General features: G+C 43.8%; 1 protein-coding gene across 2 annotated transcripts; it reads right to left on the bottom strand.

The window, feature by feature from the left end:
* Nucleotides 1-1,354: 1,354 nt before the first annotated feature.
* dnttip2 (deoxynucleotidyltransferase terminal interacting protein 2) lies at nucleotides 1,355-21,321 on the bottom strand. 2 transcript variants are annotated; one of them, XM_033028922.1, is made up of 8 exons: nucleotides 21,203-21,321; nucleotides 16,473-17,305; nucleotides 13,889-14,027; nucleotides 6,939-7,034; nucleotides 6,593-6,757; nucleotides 5,323-5,432; nucleotides 1,834-1,935; nucleotides 1,355-1,570 (listed from the first exon to the last, which is right to left on the bottom strand). In XM_033028922.1, the coding sequence occupies exons 1-7, from the start codon at nucleotides 21,242-21,244 to the stop codon at nucleotides 1,842-1,844; spliced, it is 1,479 nt and encodes a 492-aa protein (XP_032884813.1). In that variant the 5' UTR covers nucleotides 21,245-21,321; the 3' UTR covers nucleotides 1,355-1,570; nucleotides 1,834-1,841. The 2 variants fall into 2 exon arrangements, with proteins under 2 accessions (XP_032884813.1, XP_032884812.1); XM_033028921.1 differs by having other exon boundaries at nucleotides 1,359-1,935.
* Nucleotides 21,322-24,112: the final 2,791 nt, after the last annotated feature.

Raw genomic sequence — 24,112 nt, 5'->3', positions numbered from 1 at the left:
GCTCCAGCTGGTGGCGCTATAATTGGAACCCATGGCGCTGTTCGTTTAAATCCCCACGCGCTAAACTGACAGCGCTGTTTAAACCTGTAGCGGGACAGGCAGATCAAAGCTTACAAAAATTATCATCCAGATCTCGAAATTTAAAATACTAATAGATTTAATTTGCTAACATTTTTAGAGGCACAGTATGACTTTTAATATCCTTGCATTTTTTAAGCAGCAAGATGAAACAGGAAGTCGGGCCGATTTAAAAAAAAACTTATTTTACAAAGCAAAATCGTACATCTGTATTCTTACTGCATTTCCGTACAAAATACGGAAAATCCGTACTACTTGGCAGCTCTGACAATGGTCTGCAGTTGGCTGTGGAGAAGGTGATAACCAGTGGATACAAACAAACTATGCAGGAGAGTGAAATAGTACGACACTAGAACGGGGAAGGGAGAGAGGGGGAATGCAAGGGTTACTTAAAGTTAGAGAAATCAATAATTCATACTGCTGGGTTGTAAGCTGCTCAAGCGAAATATGAAGTGCTGTTCCTCTAATGTGCGTTGGCTCATTCTGAGCCTTTAAAGCACAGGATCAGGCCTTTCTCAGTTAAATGGTCAGATGAGCCAGTATCCAAACACCTGGATGACAAACCTGCAGCTGGCCACACTTACTGCTAATGCCCATGGATTTTCTGGCACTATTTTTGGGGTTTTCACCCAGGAGTGACTGCACCAACTGAGCGCGGCTGATTTTGGTTGAGAAAATGTTGCTCACCACATTGCGTAACTGAGCCTTCCTTGGTCTTCATGACGGATCCAAAAGCAGGAAACCAAACTGTGAGGAACTTGAAATAATATTTTTTGGGGGGGTGGGAGAAGCGGGGAGGGGTGGATGTAATGCGTCATTAAAGCTGATTACATCAGTATGATTGAAGGCCAGTCCTATCACCAATGAGGCTGACATTGTATGGGAGTTGCCAGGAAGAGGGAATTATTCTTTTTTAAAAAGGACAGCATCGCTGGAGAACATGGATGTTGCAGGTGGGGACTCTTCTTCAGACGGAAATATTGCCTATCCATGTTCTCCAGAGATGCTGCCTGACCCACTGTATTACTCCAGCACTTTGTGTCGTTTTTTTGTAAACTGCAGCTGCAGTTCCATGTTTCTCCTAGGATAGAATGGTGCACTGCATTGGGGGTTCAGTGAGGATTTGTAAAACAAAACCCTCCGAGGACAGAAATTCAAGGTACGAAGCTGGCAAATGTGGGGCCAGTCAACCTGGCTCATTATTCCTCCACAGAGACTTTCTTCATTTTAGTTGTGCTGGAAAAGATCTTGCATACGAATCAGAAAGCACTTTCCGCTCCATCAAGAACAGATTTCATTTTTACAGACGTCAGCAGATGAATATAGTGCTATAAATCATTTTCAAGTCAGGGCAATTACAAAAAAACTTCTTTGGTTCATAAAATTTAATTGCCAGTCAATCAGACAAAATGATCAGGACTTTGATCTATAAATGCAGCAAAGCTTCTTGTTCTTGGCAATGTGCACTCAACATCTGTCTGACGAGTTGCATCTACAAGAAACAATATAATGCGATTAAAAATCTAAATAAATCCGTGGAATTTCGTTATCTATTTTTATGTAACGTCTTCATATCTTGGGGGCTGGAAAATCATTTATGATGCATATCTTAGCATCGTCGAAGTTTTTATTTCCAAAACCACTTGTAGCCAATAACTTGCCTTTATTAATGGAGAGCTGGTAGTTCTGTCATTTTATAATTTAAAAAAAATGTACACTGGTATGAAAATACATCAAAAATATGGCGTGTTTTACTTTGGGTTTTATTTTTTAAATTTCTTCTTCTTGCGATTCTTTTTGCCCGCAGAAAGCGTTGCTTTTTCTATCATGATCTGTTGGTATTTTCTCTTGTTGTATCTGGAAAGAAAATGCACAAAGAACAGTGAACAGTTTAGTTTATTGTCAGTTTAGTTTCCTGTCACGTGTAACGAGGTACAGTGAGAAGCTTTTGTTGCGTGCTATACAGTCAGTGGAAAGACAATACATGATTACAATCGAGCCATTTACAGTGTATAGATACATGATAAGGGAATAACGTCTAGTGCAAGGCAAAGCCAGCAAAGTCCAATCATGGATAGTCCAAGGGTCACCACTTAGGGAGATAGTAGATCAGGACTGCTCGCTGGTTGTGGTAGGATGTGACAGAGTTGTGAATCTGTGGAATTCTCTGCCACAGACGGCAGTGGAGGCCAATTCACTGGATGTTTTCAAGAGAGTAGCTCTTAGGACTAACGGAAGCAAGGGATATGGGGAGAAAGCGGGAATGGGGTACTGATTTTGGATGATCAGCTATGATTGAAGAGCTGAATGGCCTACTCCTGCACCTATTTTCTATGTTTCTACCCTGCACTGTACATCCCCCCCCCCCCAGTTTATGCAAGGGTTACTCATGATTGTCTTGAAACCCAAATCCACAAGTTAAAATTCTTCTTTTTAACTTCGTGTTACTTTAGAAAAACAAGTCAAAGCTAATCTCGCATGTGACCGAAGTGAATATAAGTACAGTAAATCAAAACTTCATGCAGGTTCTCTCACACGTGGTGCCTGAAAAGCACAAAGGACCAAGGGCCCTGACTCTCCACTCTATCATGGAGGGAGCAGTGACTGGGAAGTAGAAAGAGATGTGGGCGGCTCCTGTAGGCTCAATCATTGACTACTTTGCCATCTCTCACATTCAAAAGGCAGTACAAATGAAATGGGAGATAGTCACAAAATACTGGAGCAGCATCTCCGGAGAAAAAGGGTGGGTGATGTTTCGGGTCGAAACGTCTGAAGAAGGGTCCCGACCCGAAACGCCACCCATCCTTTTTCTCCAGAGATGCTGCCTGACCCACTGGAGTTACTCCAGCACTTTGTATCTATCTCCAGTATAAACCACCATCTGCAGTTCCTTTCTACACAAACAAAATTGAACCCTTTGTGCAAGGTGTCAAAGGGTTATATTTCCTGAAATTATGCCCAAAACATTATTACCTTCAGTAAAGGAAAGGGGACTATTAAAAAAAGTTTCAATCTGCATAATGGCATTCTTAATTCCTGAAAAATTGAAAAATCATTCTTAAAACTGGAGTTTAATTTTAGGAACTCATTAATCTGATGAATCGCCTCTGGATGTTGTGTACATAATCCAAACCTTGACAGATAGCTGATAAGGTTCCACTAAAAAGAATGCAGATAAAGAGCACTGAATTATGTAACGTGGGTCGGCAATTAGTTAGAAGGAAACTGAGAGGAGTAAAGGTTCTCAGTGTCAGACAGCACTGAACTCATTAATCATTCAAATGTCATTTAATAGCAAGCATACATTTAGATAAAATTATTCACTATTCTTGACCTGAAAATTGAACATCAACTTTCATAACACACTGGGCTGCTATTTTAAGGAGTAACTTTAAAATAACATCCTAAGGAGTAAGGATGTTACTTCAAGTATAATTATCATTATTCCCAAAAGTGTACACTGGGGTACCGTTGACACTAAGGTGTGAGGTGCAGTATATAGAGAGCAAGTAGTTAGAGGAACACAGGCAAACTATGAGTGGACAACACAATAAAAAGTGAACTTTGATTTACAAGTCAAGAAAGATAAATTGAAATCGTTTCTTAATAGTGAATATAATCAGATGTAAATGTACACAATTTACTAAAAGTCAGTGCACAGATACAAGTGGACTTCAGAAAGGATAAAACAAAATGTTTACCTCTATCTCAAGGAATTCAGAAGGGAAATCATAAAGTCTTTGCTTCTGAGCACTGCAACCCAGCAAAGATGCACACTGACTACCGAAGGTGTATTTAAAAATTCATGAGCACGACGCAGCCATGAGGAGTTAAATTCAGGAGATTTTTGATAAGCCTGGACTAACATTCATTTGAACTTAAAAAATATGGTATAATCTAATTTTGAAATGTAATCAATTAATGGATTTAGTGCTGTATGATATTGAGAAACACTCTCCACTGAGCACGAGAGTTGAGATAGACACAAAATGCTGGAGTAACTCAGCGGAACAGGCAGCATCTCTAGATAGAAGGATTGGGTGACGTTTCAGGTCGAGACCCTTCTTCAGTCAGTCTGAAGAAGGGTCATGACCAGAAATGTCGCCCATTCCTTCTATCCAGAGATCCTGCCTATCCCGCTAAGTTACTCCAGCATTTTGTGTCTATCTTCGGTTTAAACTAGCATCTGCAGTTCCTTCCTACACGAGAGTTGGGATGTCATGTTATGATTGTACAAGGCGTTGGTGAGGTCACGGTTGGAGTACCGTGTGTATTGATGGACGTCCTGCTCTAGGAAGGATGCCATTATGCTGGAAAAGGTGCAGAGAAGGTTCAGGATGATGTTACTGGGACTGCAAGGATGGAGTTATAAGGAGAGATTGAATAGGTTAGGGCTTTTCCCCCCTGAAGAGTAGGAGCCAGAGGGGAGATCTTTACAATGCTATGGTCATTATTATGCTGCTGTCTTTTAACCATGCTGCTTTTTTAACTTTTTACTATTTATTCATAGGCTCATTATTATTTAGATTTTATTGTGGAAGTTTTTTATATGTTAGAATTTATTGATGTCTTTACTGCACGTTATTGATGTCTTACTGCACTATTACGCTGCTCAGACCCGAGTACAAATTTTGTTCATGATTCATGTGGAAGTATGGTTTTATCGAATGACAATAAATAAAATAAATAAAATGAAATGAAAATAAAATCACCAGGGGCATGGATAAGCTAAATGGTTACCGTTTTCCTAGCATAGGGGAGTCTAAAACTAGAGGCCATAGATCGAAGGCAAGAGGGGGAAGATTCAAAGGGGATCTGGGCAGCAACAGTTTCCTCACAACATGTGGTGGGTGTATGAACCGAGCTGCCAGAGGAAGAGGTTGAGGCAGGTACAACAGCAACATTTAAAAGACATTTGAACAGGTTCATTAATAGGAATGGTTTAGAGAGATACGAGTCAAATGCAGGCCAATGCGGCTAGCAGAGGCAGGCCTAATGATCAGCCTGGTCAGGTTGGGCTGCAGGTCCTGTTTCTGCGCAGCTGAACATATGGCTTTAATGATGGGAGCAATTCAGAAGTGCTGAGCATCATCTTGTCATCGTGAGCCGTGACAATTGTAAAGAATGGATCAAAGGAAGATTAAATGGAGCAGACAGAGGTCAGATGGGATCTAGCCAAAGGGCAGAAATGGCTGCTGAGACCAGATGGTTTCTCCCTGTTCCCATGTAAATAAAAGGACATACCGTCGGAATTCTGCATCGGCCAGAAGCTCCTCCACCATTGTCTGCTTCCGCTGTTTCTTTGGCACACGAGATTGATAGAAATCTGCTGGATTTTCTACAATTTCGCCAACCTATGAGCAAGTGGTTACACAATGCAGTAATCATGAGATATCTTTCCAAAAAAAACTGCTGGTGCACATATCCTTGGGTGAATTAACAATCTAAAAACATTTGAGCCAGACTGTAAAGTAGTAATACATATTAATAGTATACTTCATTTAGGGGTACCAATTCTCCAAAGTTACTCGTTCCTCAACTGTAGAGGGACAGCTTTAGTCTCTGGCATATAACATGCACCCTGTGTATTCGTGGGTAACTGAAGACTCAGTGTCCATCATGCCTTCAAATGAACCTGCAGTTCCAGTTAGATAAGGCAGAGGATTGCAGATAAGTTCTTGAAAACTACCTGCAGTTCCCCCTCTTCTACATCAACAGAAGTAGAAGCCTTAAATGTGTAGGAAGGAACTGCAGATGTTGGTTTAAATTTAAAATAGGCTCAAAATGCTGGAGTAACCCACCGGGATAGGCAGGATCTCTGGATAGAAGGAATGGGTGACATTTCGGGTCGAGACCCTTCTTCAGACTGACTGAAGAAGGGTCTCGACCCGAAACGTCACCCATTCCTTCAATTTAGTGATGCTGCCTGTTCCACTGAGTTTCTCCAGCATTTTGCGTCTATCTTAGAAGCCTTAATTGGTGATAATCGGCAGATCAGATCAATATTAGTTCTAAAACACTGTATGCAGTTATGGAGTTCCCGGTATGTCTTCTTGGGGGAGTTTACAGAGATATACTGTTTAAGAAAGAACTGCAGATGCTGGAAAAAATCGAAGGTAGACAAAAATGTTGGAGAAACTCAGCGGGTGAGGCAGCATCTATAGAGCGAAGGAATAGGTGACGTTTTGGGTCGAGACCCTTCCTCAGTCTGAAAAAGGGTCTCGACCCGAAATGTCACCTATTCCTTCGCTCCATAGATGCTGCCTCACCCGCTGAGTTTATCCAGCATTCTTGTCTACCTACCGAGATGGACTATTACATTGATGTCAGCTCTTGGTAACCTGCTAACTAGCTTGCTCCAAGATGTTATTGCCAGCAGCATACTGAGGCTGCTGCAGGGACATTAACGGATGCTGTGCACTGTACAATAAACTCTGTTACATGGTATGACCCAAACAATAGAAATAATTTTTTAAAATATTAATACTGCACTGCTCATTTACCGTGACCATACCTGGAAATACTTAGGGAAACCATCTCTGTCATTCTTCTTGTAGAAGCGTTTGGGGTCCATGGCACCCCTCATTTTTAAGACCCGCAGATCATTTTTCAACTCGTCTGTTAAATCAGGAGCTTTCATGTTGTACCAGCTGTCCCCTGCAGTCTTTGCACGCTCTATCTAAACATGTAAGAATTCCAAAAAATCAATAGGATGCCATTAAAGAGCACAATGATCCAAACAAACTAATGTGTTTTAATTGATTTAAACTGATTTTGAAATTCAATGCATTTCTCTGAACTGACAGAGTTTTCCAAGCAGTAGCTACATGGAGATCAGAATCTTTGGCCTCGCTACTTACTTTGCGTTTCTTTTTCATTTGGCGTTCAGACACGTTTATGGTCGGAACACAATATCGTTTTTCAAATTCTGGTGTCAGGATGCTATTTCGTAATAGCTAAAGAACAGAAAGGACAAATTACAAAAATGTTCTTGCAGGAACTGCCATCACTTACACAAATACCACACTGCAACAAGGTGCATCATTTAGCATCCTTAACAAAGCAAATCATGTCAAGTCATTGAAACATATACATAGATACATAGAAAATAGGTGCACGAGTAGGCCATTCGGCCCTTCGAGCCTGCACCGCCATTCAATATGATCATGGCTGATCATCCAACTCAGTATCCCATACCTGCCTTCTCTCCATACCCCCTGATCCCTTTATCCACAAGGGCCACATCTAACTCCCTCTTAAATATAGCCAATGAACTGGCCTCAACTACCCTCTGTGGCAGAGAGTTCCAGAGATTCACCACTCTCTGTGTGAAAAATGTTTTTCTCATCTCGGTCTTAAAGGATTTCCCCCTTATCCTTAAGCTGTGACCCCTTGTCCTGGACTTCCCCAACATCGGGAACAATCTTCCTGCATCTAGCCTGTCCAACCCCTTAAGAATTTTGTAAGTTTCTATAAGATCCCCCCTCAATCTCCTAAATTCTAGCGAGTATGTCGAGTCTATCCAGTCTTTCTTCATTTGAAAGTCCTGACATCCCAGGAATCAGTCTGGTGAACCTTCTCTGCACTCCCTCTATGGCAATAATGTCCTTCCTCAGATTTGGAAGGGCAATATAAGATTGTTAAGGGCTTGGACACGCTAGAGGCAGGAAACATGTTCCCGATGTTGGGGGAGTCCAGAACCAGGGGCCACAGTTTAAGAATAAGGAGTAAGCCATTTGGAACAGAGACGAGGAAACACTTTTTCTCACAGAGAGTGGTGAGTCTGTGGAATTCTCTGCCTCAGAGGGCAGTGGAGGCAGGTTCTCTGGATGCTTTCAAGAGAGAGCTAGATAGGGCTCTTACAAATAGCGGAGTCAGGGGATATGGGGAGAAGGCAGGAACGGGATACTGATTGAGGATGATCAGCCATGATCACATTGAATGGCGGTGCTGGCTCGAAGGGCCAAATGGTCTACTCCTGCACCTATTGTCTATTGTCATTTAACAAATAAAATACATTAAAACATTTTTAGAATGGATGCTAAAAGTTTGGTCAATGGAGGGCCGAAGAAGATTCAGAAAGTGTGTCAGAAAGATAGAAAAGGAAAGAAGCCCGGAGGAGGAAATTATAAGGAGCAGCTGAAAGTATGACTGCCAAGTGCAATGTTTAAACTTGGAAAGATCCAGAGGTTGTCGGATGAGATTACAGTGGCAAGACCACGAGCGATATTTAATAATAGGAAATCAAGGCCTTGACCAGAAGCCAACATGGGTCACCAAGCACAAGGGCACCTGATGCAAATTCGAGAGGCAGTGGAGGTTCTGATGACATCAGATCTATGAAGGAAGCCTTTGCCAGGATTTAAGTGAACAAGTCTGGGGAAACAGGAAGCAGACAGAAGGCTGGAGTTAAGGAATTTTACACAGGTACAACTAAACCATTGGTTAGGTGGCAGCTGGAGTAACGCGTGCAGTTCAAGATGCCACAACTGTGGGCAGGACATGATTGCACTGGAGAGTATAGAGGAGAATCACTAGCACGTTGCCTGGAATGGAGCGTTTCAGTTCGGATGAGAGATTTGATTTACTTGGAAAAGAGGAGTTTAAAGGGGGACCTGATTGAGGTATACGAGCAATAGAGCAGATAATACAGCACATTTCCTCAAAGCAGAGGTATCTGAAAGCAGAAGGCATGCGGTTTAGGGGTTCTGAGGAAATTATTTGTTGTGTAGTTGAAAGTGCCGATTCGGGACCTCCAAGCCGCGGAGCGTGTTCGACCTTCCCGACGTCGGAGTTTCAATCATCCCGACGAGAGTGCCTGTACATCGGGCCGTCCGTAGCGGCGACTACGGAGGGTTCATGGCCCCGACCACGGGTGAACCACGGTTGAAGAATGCTGTGGTGGATGTTTGTGTTAAATTTTATTGTGGATTGTGTGTTCTTTTTAAGTGTTTCGCTGCTGGCAAATTCATTTCACTGCACCTTCGCGTGCATGTGACAAATAGAATTGACTTTGAATCTAGAACACTCTCTCTGAGAGGTTGGCTCCAGTTTAAAGTCTGACACGGCAGAAGTAAATAATCACATGCCCAACATAGAGATAATGTATCGCCAATCGTGGGTTGGCAGGAAAACCTGAAAGACGGAAAAAGAAAAGAGTGCTGGAATTACCCCACAGGCCAGGCAATATATGAGAAATATGAAACCCAGGTAACATTTCAGGTTATTGACTCTTCATATGATTCCAGTTAAGTTAGAAAACAAGTATGTTTTCAGTTGCAGAGAAAGGGGAAATACAAACAAAATATCTATGATAAGGTGGAGACCAAGAGAAAAAGTGTTCCTTAGGTGTTGGTGCCACCCAGGAAAGGTTGGCGAAGGCTTGCAGATGATCACAATGGAGATGAACAAGGGCAGGAGAGACAAAAAGATGCACAGTGCCAGAACTGCAAAGTATTGCAGTGGCTGGAAATCTGAAATTAAAGAGAATTCTCGAAAAAGCCACTTGGTCAGGCAGCATCTGTAAAGGCAGAACAATTGAACCAATGTGACACATTGATAATCTTTATCAGATCAGGTGACAACTTGGGTAAACTAGTTATCGTTAATTGTTGAATTCCTATCTCTGTAGAATGCTGCATAACCTGCTGTCAACATAAAGATCTCCATTTCCCCTGTCAGTTTGCATTCATATCAGTCTCTATGGCCTAAACTCTACACAGCCATTCTCTTTGTTCTCTTCATCCTCCCTCATCTCTTCAAATGAAAGCACTTATATTGCAAGATTATCAATCTGAACATTTCTCATCATCGACGGCACCACTGTCTTCCCATCTCCCAAGGCCCGCAACCTTGGCGTGATCTTTGATTCCACCCTCTCCCTTGAGCCTCACATCCGCCATGTCATTAAAACCTCCTTCTTTCATCTCCGCAACATCGCCAAACTCAGACCCTCTCTCACACCTCCCGCTGCTGAAAGACTCATCCATGCCTTCATCTCCTCCCGACTGGACTATTGCAACTCACTTCTCCTTGGCATCAGCTCCACCTACATCAACCGACTCCAACTGGTCCAGAACGCAGCCGCCCGACTCATCACCCACACCAAATCCTGGCATCACATCACTCCAGTCCTCAAACAACTCCACTGGCTTCCCATCTCCCACCGGATCCCTACAAAATCCTGATCCTCACCTACAAAGCCCTCCACCATCTGGCCCCCCCATATCTCACTGACCTCCTCTCCCCCTACCAACCCTCACGGTCCCTCAGATCCACATCAGCCAGTCTCCTCTCCATCCACAAGTCCAACCTCCGCAGTTTTGGGGACAGAGCCTTCTCCAGGGCAGCTCCCAGGCTCTGGAACTCCCTCCCCCAACTGATCCGCAATTCCGTGTCCCTCACCATCTTCCAGTCCCGCCTCAAGACCCATCTCTTCACCTCTGCCTATCCTTAGCCCCACGTCCCCTTCCATATAACCATATAACATATAACCATATAACAATTACAGCACGGAAACAGGCCATCTCGACCCCTCTAGTCCGTGCCGAACACATAATCTCCCCTAGTCCCATATACCTGCGCTCAGACCATAACCCTCCATTCCTTTCCCATCCATATAACTATCCAATTTATTTTTAAATGATAAAAACGAACCTGCCTACACCACCTTCACTGGAAGCTCATTCCACACAGCTACCTCTCTGAGTAAAGAAGTTCCCCCTCATGTTACCCCTAAACTTCAGTCCCTTAATTCTCAAGTCATGTCCCCTTGTTTGAATCTTCCCTACTCTCAGTGGGAAAAGCTTTTCCACGTCAACTCTGTCTATCCCTCTCATCATTTTAAAAACCTCTATCAAGTCCCCCCTTAACCTTCTGCGCTCCAAAGAATAAAGCCCTAACTTGTTCAACCTTTCTCTGTAACTTAGTTGCTGAAACCCAGGCAACATTCTTGTAAATCTCCTCTGTACTCTCTCTATTTTGTTGACATCCTTCCTATAATTAGGCGACCAAAATTGTACACCATACTCCAGAATTGGCCTCACCAATGCCTTGTACAATTTTAACATTACATCCCAACTTCTATACTCAATGCTCTGATTTATAAAGGCCAGCACACCAAAAGCTTTCTTTACCACCCTATCTACATGAGATTCCACTTTCAGGGAACTGTGCACAGTTATTCCCAGATCCCTCTGTTCACCTACATTCTTCAATTCCCTACCATTTACCATGTACGTCCTATTTTGATTTGTCCTGCCAAGATGTAGCACCTCACACTTATCAGCATTAAACTCCATCTGCCATCTCTCAGCCCACTCTTCCAACTGGCATAAATCTCTCTGTAAACTTTGAAACTCTACTTCATTACCCGCAACCCCACCTATCTTAGTATCATCTGCATACTTACTAATCCAATTTACCACACCATCGTCCAGATCATTGATGTACATGACAAACAACAGTGGACCCAACACAGATCCCTGTGGCACCACACTCGTCACTGGCCTCCAACCTGACAAACAACCATCCACCATTACTCTCTGGCATCTCCCATTCAGCCACTGTTGAATCCATCTTGCTACTCCACCATTAATACCCAACCATTGAACCTTCTTAACCAACCTTCCATGAGGAACCTTGTCAAAGGCCTTACTGAAGTCCATATACACAACATCCACTGCTTTACCCTCATCAATTTCCCGAGTAACATCTTCAAAAAATTCAAGAAGATTAGTTAAACATGACCTTCCAGGCACAAATCCATGTTGACTGTTCCTAATCAGACCCTGTTTATCCAGATGCTTATATATATTATCTCTAAGTATTCTTTCCATTAATTTGCCCACCACTGACGTCAAACTAACAGGTCTATAATTGCTAGGTTTACTCTTAGACCCCTTTTTAAACAATGGAACAACATGCGCAGTACGCCAATCCTCCGGCACTATTCCCGTTTCTAATGACATTTGAAATATTTCTGCCATAGCCCCTGCTATTTCTACACTAACTTCCCTCAATGTCCTAGGGAATATCCTGTCCGGACCTGGAGACTTATCCACTTTTATATTTCTCAAAAGTGTCAGTACTTCCTCTTCTTTGATCCTCTTAGTTTCCATAGCTACTCTACTTGTTTCCCTTACCTCACATAATTCAATATCCTTCTCCTTCGTGAATACCGAAGAAAAGAAACTGTTCAATATCTCCCCCATCTCTTTTGGCTCTGCAGATAGTTGGCCACTCTGACTCTCTAATGGACCAATTTTATCCCTCGTTATCCTTTTGCTATTAATATAGCGGTAGAAACCCTTCGGATTTACTTTTACCTTACTTGCCAAAGCAACCTCATATCTTCTTTTAGCTTTTCTAATTTCTTTCTTAAGATTCTTTTTACATTCTTTATACTCCTCAAGCACCTCATTTACTCCATGCTGCCTATAACTCTTGTAGATCTCCCTCTTTTTCCGAACCAAGTGTCCAATTTCCCTTGAAAACCATGGCTCTTTACAATTTTTACGATTTCCTTTCAACCGAACAGGGACATAAAGATTCTGTACTCTTAAAATTTCACCTTTAAATGTACTCCATTTCTCTTCCACATCTTTCCCATAAAACAAACTGTCCCAATTTACTCCTTTTAAATCCTTTCGCATCTCCTCAAAGTTAGCCTTTCTCCAATCAAAAATCTCAACCCTAGGTCCAGTTTTGTCCCTCTCCATAATTATATTGAAACTAATGGTATTGTGATCACTGGACCCGAACTGTTCCCCAACGCATACCTCTGCCACCTGACCCATCTCATTTCCTAACAGGAGGTCCAGTACCGCCCCTTCTCTAGTAGGTACTTCTATGTATTGTTGCAAAAAACTATCCTGCACACATTTTACAAACTCCAACCCATCCAGCCCATTTACAGAATGTGTTTCCCAGTCTATGTGTGGAAAATTGAAATCTCCCACAATCACTACCTTGTGCTTACTACTAATATCTGCAATCTCCTTACATATTTGCTCTTCCAATTCTCGCTCCACATTTGGCGGTCTATAATACACCCCTATAAGTGTTGCTACCCCTTTCCCATTTCTCAGTTCCACCCAAATAGCCTCCCTAGACGAGCCCTCTAATCTATCCTGCCAAAGCACTGCTGTAATATCTTCCCTGATAAGCAATGCAACACCTCCACCTCTTGCCCCTCCAATTCTATCACACCTGAAGCAACGAAATCCTGGAATATTTAGTTTCCAATCACAGCCCTCCTGCAACCATGTTTCACTGATCGCCACAACATCATACTTCCAGGTGTCAATCCAGGCTCTAAGTTCATCCACTTTTCTTACAATGCTCCTAGCATTAAAATATACACATTTAAGAAACCCACCCTCTCTTATTCTCTGATTATTTTCTTTTTCTTCTCTCTCCCCTACATTTTGGGTCAGAGTGCTACCATTCTCTGCCCCCTGCTTCACACACTGACTGCTAGCTTTCCCAATTTGAGTTCCCTTTTCATCTGTGCATTAATTGCCTCATATTGTGTGTTGAATTGTATTCTGTCTTTACTTTGTGTACTAATCATGTCTCTACTATTTATTTCATTCCCCTTACATGTTTTTCCTCTACCTGCTAAATTTTTGTAAGGATTCCTTGAGACTCTTGAAAGGTGCCCATAAATAAAATTTATTATTATTATTATTATTTCCTCTCTCCGCAGATGCCATCTGCCTGTTTTTATTTTACATTTCCAATACCTGCAGTGCTTTTCACTGAACTTGAATGCGGGTCAAAAAGTCAAAATGTAGCAAATGCAACTCACCTCATCTTCTTTTTTTTGATCCTTAATTGTTTGTACTGCTTTTGAATTGGCACCCTGTTTGTCCGCATCAAAAGTTATGTAAAGGCCACCCAGTTCCTTGAGATTTAGCCCTGTATCAATACTGCTTGAGGAGTTTATGCTGCAACATATAAACAAGGTTCCATTAATAAACATGGCCAAAGTGCCTCAACACAACTTAAATGTGAACTTTAAACATTCAAAATGGGAACCAGATTTTAAGACATGTGTTAATGTTGGAAGGCTATGTTAGTTTGTATGTAAACCTCTATTAGTTTGCATCTTAAACTGAAAAGCAGTGAGCATTAATTTGTCCCCGCTCATCAATGCTCTGCCTGCATTGAATGAATATCATGAGTCTTTCCAACAGCACTGAATGTGTTAGGCACTTGCTGGTGTGAACAAGAATGGGAAATGTGATCCCTGATCAATACTTGCAAGCCCACTGTGAAACAGTAATGTTAACTGGTGAAATAAATGCCAAATGTAGTACTGCTGCTGTTCTTATGTAGCCGATGTCAGCTGGCTTATTTGGCCAGAAATTAAACAGAATCGTTATTTTAGTTTGAACCAAATATTATTTTGTTCAGATGAACAGATCTATTCTAGGTTTCGGCTGAATGGATATTTATTGTTTGAATTTTACTTTCAATACCCAAGTGTAAAGATTGAAAATTATTTTTAATGATATTCCTTCAAAGTACGATAAAACATGGCACAGACGGAGGGCAGCGGTAGAGTTGCGGTCTTTCAGCGCCAGAGACCCAGGTTCAATCCTGACCACGAGTGCTGTCTGTATGAAGTTTATACGTTCCATTTGTGAACCCATGGGCTTCCTTTGGGTGCTCCGGTTTCCTCTCACACTCCAAAGACATACAGGTTTGTAGGTTAATAGGCTTCATTAAAATTGTAAATTGTCCCTATTGTGTATTAGAATCCTTTCCCGGAGACGTGCCCGGGGCTTCAGCAGCGGGCGCTGCGTGGACTCTCGATGTGGAGCGGGTGAGCCCTCGCTGGAGGGGAGCGCTCCGTTTCGCTGCCCCGGGGCTGCCGGCAGCCTGAAGTCGCAGCCTGAAGCCGCGGTCTGCAGAGCTCCAGCTGGTGCGGCGTCTACAGCCGGGATCCCTCGTGGGGGACCCGGGGGAAGAAGAAGCCATCACTGCCGGCCCGCGGCCGACTTCTACCGCGGGTGCGGCATGGACTTACCATCACCCCTGGAGGGGAGCTTCGACCGCCGGCCCTGCAGTCTACGGTGCTTCTGGCCGCGGCGGGGACTTTAAATCTCGACCGCCGGCCTGCGGCCTACAACAATCTAAAGCCGCGGTCTCCGGTGAGGAAGAGCCGATCCTGGACTGACTGGACTCTGGTCCTGTACACGGGGGGGAAATGGAGGAGGACTGGCCAAATTTGTGCCTTCCACCACAGTGATGAATGCTGTGGTGGATGTTTGTGTTACAGGTTTATTGTGTGTTCTTTATTATTGTACTGCTGCTGACAACCCAAATTTCCACCAACCCTGGTTGTGTGGCAATAAATTATATCTATCTAAATTATATCTATCTATCTTATATCTAGGTAATTGTGCTTGGACTGGGGTGATCGCTGGTCGGTGCGGACTTGGTGGGCTGAAGGGCCTGTTTCCATGCTATATTCCATGCAGCTGTTCCAAAGTCCCAAGTCATTCCAACAAAACAGACCAGCTAACAAGAAACATTGGTATAAACGGGATACATTTTGTTAGGATTTTGTGTACGGTAGTGCAAAGGGTTATGTAGGTGTGGATATGGGACGATGACCATGGTACAGAGAGATTTGCTTTAAAGGCAGTGTGGCTCACTTCACATATAGTTGTCCAAATGTTATTTACCTAGATTGGAATTACTCTGCTTGTTAGCTGAATAACTCCTCCAGGCTGCCAAGATCAGAAAAATAAGCCCCATGATATTCCTGGACTCTATTGTCTATGCATCTTAAAAATAGATCTTCTGCTGTGATTTATTAGCATGCAATGATAGGTGTCCATTGCATTCTCATTTAGTGCTTTTTTGTTGGCCAAGAGTCACTCTAGCCAACAAAAGTCGGTGATTCTGTAGAAAGCACTCCCTCGTCACTCTGCCTTTCGCAAATACACTTTGCAACGGGGATGCCAGAAATGAGATGGAGAACAGATGCTTGTGTTCTGCTGATGGACTCAACACTGCGTCAGCAGTAGTTAGTACAGATGTCAGAGGTTTGTGGAGAAAGCAGGAGGATATGGTTAGGAGGGAGAGATAGATCTGCCATGATTGAATGGCAGAGTACGACTTGATGGGCCGAACGGCCTAATTCTACTCCTATCACTTATGACCTTATGAGCACTGGGAAAGAATATAGCAAGTAGGGGTATTAGGTAGATTTGAACACAATCCAATCTGCAATCTATTTAACAACTGCCAATAACGTTGCCTATTTCCTTCGCTCCATAGATGCTGCCGCACCCGCTGAGTTTCTCCAGCATTTTTATTTGCCAATATAATTTGCTGCTTTACAAGTGTAATGCATGTTTTCAAACCTATTCCATACTTACAGTTTAGATTTGGTTTTCAAAATGTCATCTTCATCATTCTCATTTTCATCTTCATCAATAAAATCATCTTCTTCCTCTTTGTCCGATTTTTCGTCTCCGTCCCCAGATTCTGCTCCACTTTCCTCACTTGAGTCCAAGTAAAATTTTCTATCTTGATCTAGTCCAGGTTGTGTGTCAATGACAAACATGTTGGTGTCATTTGCTGCAGGACTGGCCGTTGTTACAGGGGGAGTAGTGGAGGCTCCAGGTATAACATTCTCGCTGGATTCCACCAGCACCACATCACTACTGCCATCACTCAGAGTATCTTTGTCTTCATCACTGCTAAGCAGTAAATCTATAACAGCTGGAGTCCCACTTTGGGTCTTGCTCTCTAAATCGCCTCCTTTATTATCGTGATTATTTGCCTTTTGAGCTTCAGTCAACTTTTCCTTTTCAATGTCTGCATTATTTTCTACGTCAGAGCACTTTGAGTCAGCCAATTCCAATTGATCACCGAGTACCTCTGACTGGACTGGGCTGGGCTGCGATTCAGTCTGCACAATTTGTTTCTCATCATTTTCAATACAAATTGTATACGTTTCTAATTCGGTTAAATTTTTCTTTTCGGGCTCCGCCTGGGAGAGTTGTATAACAATGTTCTCTGAACACTTTAATGGGGGTGTTGCTGGCTGCACAATACTGGGCTGCGATTCAGCCTGAACAAGATGCTTCTCTTTATCCCCCTCCTTATCCCTGCGTTGAGATTCAGTCGGGCTTATTGCGTTAGCTTCAAGCCTGCTACTTCTAGTCCTCCTTTGACTGACGGGCGATCTTGTTCTCGGTTCGGCCTCCTTAAAAAAAAGACATGGATTCATTTTTGATTTTTCACTCGAGATGGAACATGAATAATTCTGGGTAGGCTTTAAAATATCAAACTTCACTCCTTTTTCTTGAATTTATTGTCAACATTAACATTTTTTGTATCTCACAAGTAACACAATTTTTGGTGCTTTTTTTGCTGCAGCTTGCACAGCCAGCTCTTTCGGACTGAAACTGTTACTTTTACTTTGAGAGAGCCAGGTAAAATAACGATCTTTATTTGTTTAGAAAATTTATAAACTAATAATAGGTTGCTCCCTTCAGAACTAACAGAACATTAAACCACCGATCTCTGTAATTAGCAAGCTTTTGTCTGGCAATATATCCTACCCAGATAACAAATAAGGGAGTAAGAAAAATATAAACTACTGAACTATTTGCCTATTGTCAGCTACAGCCCATGATGAAGGATACTTTAATAGAATACTGTGAAAATAAATAATATGACTGAGCAAAATCAGCAAGGATTTCTGAAAGGAAAATGTTATTTGACTAATCTATTGGACTTCTTTGAGGAGATGACTTCTAGTATTAATAAGGAGGAACCAGTGCTTTTGGAGTATCTGGATAAAGCCCTAAAACAAGAGGTTTGTCAACTGGGTTAGAGCACAACATTGGAGGGTGATGGGGATGGGGGGAGGTGAGGGTGGGAAATATACTAACTGGGAACTGATGCAGAAAACAAAGAATCAGATCATTCTCAGTATGCATGGATTGGTGTTTAGGCCCCAGCTATTAACAATCTACATCAACGATTTGGCTCAAGGTATCAAATGACAAATGCCAAATCTGACGTGATGCGGACAGACTGGAACCCATCCAGTAGGCCCAACTCGTCCCCACAGGACTCCCAGGAGGCCGTGGTGGCAGACGCCTCCCGGAAGGCCGTGGAGAAGCCGGGAGGTGAAGCCTGCCAGGGCCAATGGAGCCTCGACAGCTGCAGCGGTAGAACCTCGGCTGTGGTGGCGGTGCTGGATGTGGCAGTGGGGCCTCAACGGTGGGGCCTCGTGGCCTATGAAGCCTCGCAGTGGCAGTGAGGCTCCGCAGGTCGACCCGTGGTCGATGAGGGCATGGGTGAATCACCGTGGGGTGGGGTGGGGGGAGAACAAAGGGGGAACTGCCGCAGGGGGACCGCTGTGAGGGAGGGGGAGAACAATGGAGGACCCGGAGCGGGGGAGAACCAAAGGAAGAGCCGGCGGGGGTACTTTGTAACTCTGTCAGTGCCGTTGTTAATGGCGACTACTTATTCATATTGAATGGCGGTGCCGGCTCGAAGGGCCGAATGGCCTACTCCCGCACCTATTTTCTATGTTTCTACTTGTATACATTGGGCATGCAAGCAAATAATTTCACTGTGCCTTGTCACATGTGACAATAAAGTCTTCCACTCCATTCCAAATTTCCATATTTGCTGACAATAAAAAAACTAGGTGGGCTGGTGAATGGGGAGGAAGATGCAAAGGGGCTTCATGGATATTGGTACATTATTGTCACGTACCGTGATACAGGGGATATCTATAAGCGGAGTGAAAAGGTAAGATGATGCCAAATGCAATATAATGTACGCAGATATGAAGTTATCTCATTTGGTGCATAAAACAAAAACAGTATTTTGTTTAAATGAAAGGATCTGGGATATTTGAATGTTCAATGAAAACTCTGTCTTTCTATACAAGTCTCTGAAAACTAACATAGATGTGAATAATTGATTAGCAAGTTAAACAGCATGTTGGCCTTCATTCCAATACGATTGGAGTACATTGAATAAGGATATTGTATATAAATATACAGGGCTTTGGTGCAACTGCTTCCAGACTACTGTGCAGAGTTTTGATTTCTTAATTGAAGAAAGGATGTGAAAAAGTTACCCCTCAGGTTCCAATTAAACCTTTCCCTCCTCACCTTAAACCTATGTCCTTTGGTTCTCGATATCCCTACTCTAGGCAAGCGACTCTGTGCGTCTACCTGATCTATTCCTCTCATAATTTTGTACACCTCTAATAAGATCACCCCTCATCCTCCTGCGCTCCAAGGAATATAGAGTCCTACCCTGTTCAACCTCTCCCTATAGCTCAGGCCCACGAGTCCTGGCAACATCCTCGTAAATCTTCTCTGCACCCTTTCCAGCTTGACAACATCTTTCCTATTACAAAGTGCGCAAAACTGAACACAATACTCTAAATGAGGCCTGCCATACTTCTTATATAACTGCACATGAGCTCCCAACTTTATACTCAATGCTCTAACTGATGAAGGCCAATGTGCCAAACCCCTTTAGACCACCCTATCTACTTGTGATGCCACTTTCAACAAACTATGTACCCGCACTCCTAGATCACGCAGGTCCACAACATTACCAAGTGCCTTACCGTTCACTGTGTAGGTTCTGCCCGTGTTGGACTTCCCAAACTGCAACACCTCACATTTCTCTGTGTTAAATTCAATCAACTATTCCTCAGCCCATCTGCCCAACCGAGCAAGAAACTGCTGCAATTTTTGACACCCATTTTTGCTATCTACAATACCACCCACTGACAATGAACTAAACTAAAGTGCTGGGCACACGGTTGGTGCCGGACGTGGCCTCCACTCACCGGCCTGACCGCCCACCGCCTCTGGCACTAGGAGGCTACGGATGCCAATAAGATCAACAAATTCATCAGGAAGGCTGGCTCCAGTACTGGGGGCAGAGTTGGATTCATGCGAGGTGGTCTTGGGGGGGAAGATGCCCCTCAAACTGCAGAGCATCCTGGACAATACAGCTCACCCCCTCCATGACACACTGGTCAATCTGAGGAGTACCTTCAGCAACAGACTGGTTCCACCAAAATGCAGCACAGAACACCCACAGGAGATCCTTCATCCCTGTGGCTATCAAACTGTACAACTCCTCTCCCTTCTGTGGTGTGGTGGGGTGCAAAGATCCTATAGCTCGCTATAGGATCTTTGGTGGGGTGGAATTCCCTGCCTCAGAGGGCGGTGGAGGCAGGTTCTCTGGATGCTTTCAAGAGAGAGCTAGATAGGGCTCTTAAAAATAGCGAAGTCAGGGGATATGGGGAGAAGGCAGGAACGGGGTACTGATTGTGGATGATCAGCCATGATCACATTGAATGATGATGCTGGCTCGAAGGGCCAAATGGCCTACTCCTGCACCTATTGACTGAGACTTGCACCTTCCGAAGAGTCCACTATACTGAAAGTTGGACAATTTTATACTGGGCATTGTTTTTTACATTTATCAAGCCAATTAACCTACAATTGCATAATTGTACAGACTGACTCCTCCTCCAATCTTTGCACATCCCTGGGGAAGTCCAGAACAAGGGGTCACAATTTAAGGATAAGGGGAAATCTTTTAGGACCGAGATGAGGAAAACCTTTTTCACACAGAGAGTGGTGAATCTCTGGAATTCTCTCCCGCAGAAGGTAGTTGAGGCCAGTTCATTGGCTATATTTAAGAGGGAGTTAGATGTGGCCCTTGTGGCTAAAGGGATCAGGGAGAGAAGGCAGGTACAGGATCCTGAGTTGGATGATCAGCCATGATCATATTGAATGGCGGTGCAGGCTCGAAGGGCCGAATGGCCTACTCCTGCACCTATTTTCTATGTTTCTATCCCCAATCCTTTCCACTCGTCACTTTAATTTCATGTTTCATGTGTTTTTTATAATATGACTGTTAGCTGATAATGTCCCTCGTGGGATGAGGAAAGTTCTATCGCATCGCCCTCAGTCAGGGCCAGAGATCTAGTATCTTTGGTCAGGGCCACGCGTGGCCGCCCCGCACCGGCCCTGCCCCGTCCCGCACTGCCCGCCCGCCCGGGGAAGCGGCGCCAGGCCCCGGGGCCCAGGCCTCTCCTCACCTCTCCTACCTCGGCCGCCAGGGCCCGCCGGCTGCTCCGTGTCTGCACCATCCCGCCTGCTGGCCCAGCCCAGCCCAGCCACCCCGCGTCACACCGCCACCTCCCTTCCCCCAGACACTTCCGCCCGGTGTCGCCGCCAAACGGAGCCGACCGCTTGTCACTGACTGTGCATCAAAGATACTCCTCTATAATCTTTGCTGTGCATCGCCGGACCAGCCGCGCCGAGGCAGCGTTAATGTTACCAAATGCATGTGTAGGAAGGAACTGCAGATGCTGGTTTGCACCGAAGATGCTGCAGTCAAAATGCTGCAGTAACTCAGGCGGCGTCTGTGGAGAGAAGCAATGGGCAACGTCTCGGGTCGATACCCTTCTATCTATGCCTCCTTCTCACCTTCCCCTCAGCTAACAATTACCCATTCCACATTTCCTCATTGTCTGCTTCGTTTTCCCACCTTATCCTTCCTTCCATTTCTCTAGACACCCTCTCCTCTGAAGAAGGGTCTCGACCCGAATCTCACCCATTGCTTCTCTCCAGAGATGCTGCTGCCTGTCCCGCTGAGTTACTCCAGCATTTTGTGTCTATTTTCGCAGTGCGGGTTAACTGTGGCGTAGGCATTCAGTATTTATTCTACTTATACAGTATACATTCATGCATGTCTACTTAACTTTAGTTCCCAATGACATTACGTTGTTGCCAACCTTCACATTTACCATTGTACCCGCATCCTGAGGACTCAGCGCCCTGAACCGAGTGTTGCCTTGTTTCATCCTCTGCAGGTATGACGCAGTCTGTACTCATTTAATACTGATTTTTTTGTTGTTGCTTAATTTTCTTGAATTGGTGCAAAATGCGCAGTCTAACATAATGAGTAGGCATTCCTTCTCACCAGAGATGCTGCCTGTCCCGCTGAGTTATTCCAGCATTTTGTGTCCATCTCACATAATGAGATACATTAGCCATAAATGCAGGCGATTTTTCTCAAACAAGGATGAACTGGGAGGGGTCAGTACATGATAGCCAGCCCTTGTTGTAGGCGTGGGAAGGAACTGCAGATGCTGGTTTGCACCGAAGATAGACACAAAATGCTGGAGTAACTCAGCGGGACTGAAGTCTGAAGAAGGGTCTCGACCCGAAACATCACTCGTTCCTTGTACGACTTCATTGGAGACACAGACGCTGGAATCTCGAACAAAACAAATCTTTCATGTACACTTTCAATTTGTCCCTTAAAGGTTTTATTTGCTACAAGGGTGGAAATCATTTAGCAAACCTTAAGCACAGGTCCATGAAAACCAATGACATTTAAGTATTTGGCAAAACACAAAATGCTGGAGGAACTCAGCGGTCAGACGGCATCCGTGGGGAAAATAGACAGTCGAGATTTCGGATCAGGACTTTTCATTTGCTGGGAGGTTGATGCCATTTCGCAATGCATCTGACAATTTCTAAATTGGAGCACGGCGAATTTTGAAGGGTCGTTTGCAGGCAACGGACGTATGGCAAGTCGTGGGGTAGGGGTGCTTTTAGAAGTGAGATAGCAAGTCATAGGGCAAGGGTAAGGAACCCTGATGACTCAAGATGTTGAGGTTCTGCTTAGACGAAATGAGACACGAGTAGGCTACAGGAAGTTGGGATCAAGTGAATCCCTGGAGGAATATGGGGAATGCAGGATAATACTTGGGGAAATCATGAGGACGAAAAGAAGGAATGCCATAGCTATGGCGGCGAAGATATCCACACAGGATGTTCAAAAAGGAACTGCAGATGCTGGAAGATCGAAGGTACACAAAATTGCTGGGGAAACTCAGCGGGTGCAGCAGCATCTATGGAGCGAAGGAAATAGGCGACGTTTCGGGCAAAAACCCTTCTTCAGACTGATGTTGCGTATATGGAACAAGCTGCCAGATATTTGCTAAATAGCAACCTGTACATATTTGAACATTCTTCGTCCTCAACTTACCTTTGCTTCTTCTTATCAGCTATTTATTATGTGTGTAGTCTCTTTAAGAACGTAACTGTAAAAAGCTCACGCCGATAGCATCAATCCTGGAACTCGTGACTACTTGGCAAATGGAAAATGACCCGATTGATTTAATTCTAATCTCTGCTAATATTACTCAACTCCACAAGCCCTTTAGTCATGGAGTGATACAGCGTGGAAACAGGCTCTTCGGCCCAAATTGCCCACCCCAACCAATATGTCCCACCTGCCTGCAATTGTTCCAGATCTCTCCAAACCTGTCCTATTCACATACCTTTGACTGCTTCTTAAACGTTGGGATAGTCCCAGCCTCAACTACCTCCTCTGACAGCTTGTTCCATACACTAACCACCCTTTGTGTTAAAAAGTTATCCCCTAAGATTCCTATTAAATCTTTCCCCCTCTACCTTAAGCTTATGTTCTCTGGTCCTCGATTCACCTACTCTGGTCAAGAGATTTTGTGCGACCCGATCTATTCCTCTCATCAGTGATAGCAGTACAATTAGGCCATTTGGCCCATCAAGTCTACTCCACCATTCAATTATGCCTGATTTTTCTCTCCCTCCTATCCCCATTCTTCTGCCTTCTCCCCATAACCTCTAACATCTGCACTAATCAAGAATCTATCTCTGCCTTAAAAATATCCACTGACTAGGCCGCCACAGCCTTGCGGCAAAGAATTCCATAGATTTACCACCGTCTAAAGACATTTCTTATCTCCTTCCTAAAAGAACTTCCTTTAATTTTGAGGCTATGATCTCTAGTCTTAGACTCTCCCACTAGTGGAAACATCCTCTCCACATCCACTCTATCTACGCCTTTTACTATTCTGTATTTCAATAAGGTCCCCGTCATTCTTCTAAACTCCAGCGAGTACAGGCCCAGTTCATGATTTTATACACCTCTATAAAATCACCCTTCATCCTCCTGCGCTCCA

The sequence above is a fragment of the Amblyraja radiata genome, chromosome 10 (genome assembly GCF_010909765.2).
Source record: "Amblyraja radiata isolate CabotCenter1 chromosome 10, sAmbRad1.1.pri, whole genome shotgun sequence".
Classification (NCBI taxonomy): Eukaryota; Metazoa; Chordata; class Chondrichthyes; order Rajiformes; family Rajidae; genus Amblyraja; species Amblyraja radiata.
This window is presented reverse-complemented; position numbering and strand designations above follow the sequence as displayed.

Coding starts and splice junctions, on each gene's coding strand:
- dnttip2 (XM_033028922.1), bottom strand. CDS start 21,244: ATGGTGCAGACACGGAGCAGCCGGCGGGCCCTGGCGGCCGAG. Junction 17,306..21,202: donor GGCGGGCCCTGGCGGCCGAG/GTAGGAGAGGTG, acceptor CTTTTTTTTAAG/GAGGCCGAACCGAGAACAAG. Junction 7,035..13,888: donor ATCAAAAAAAAGAAGATGAG/GTGAGTTGCATT, acceptor TCTGTTCTTTAG/CTATTACGAAATAGCATCCT.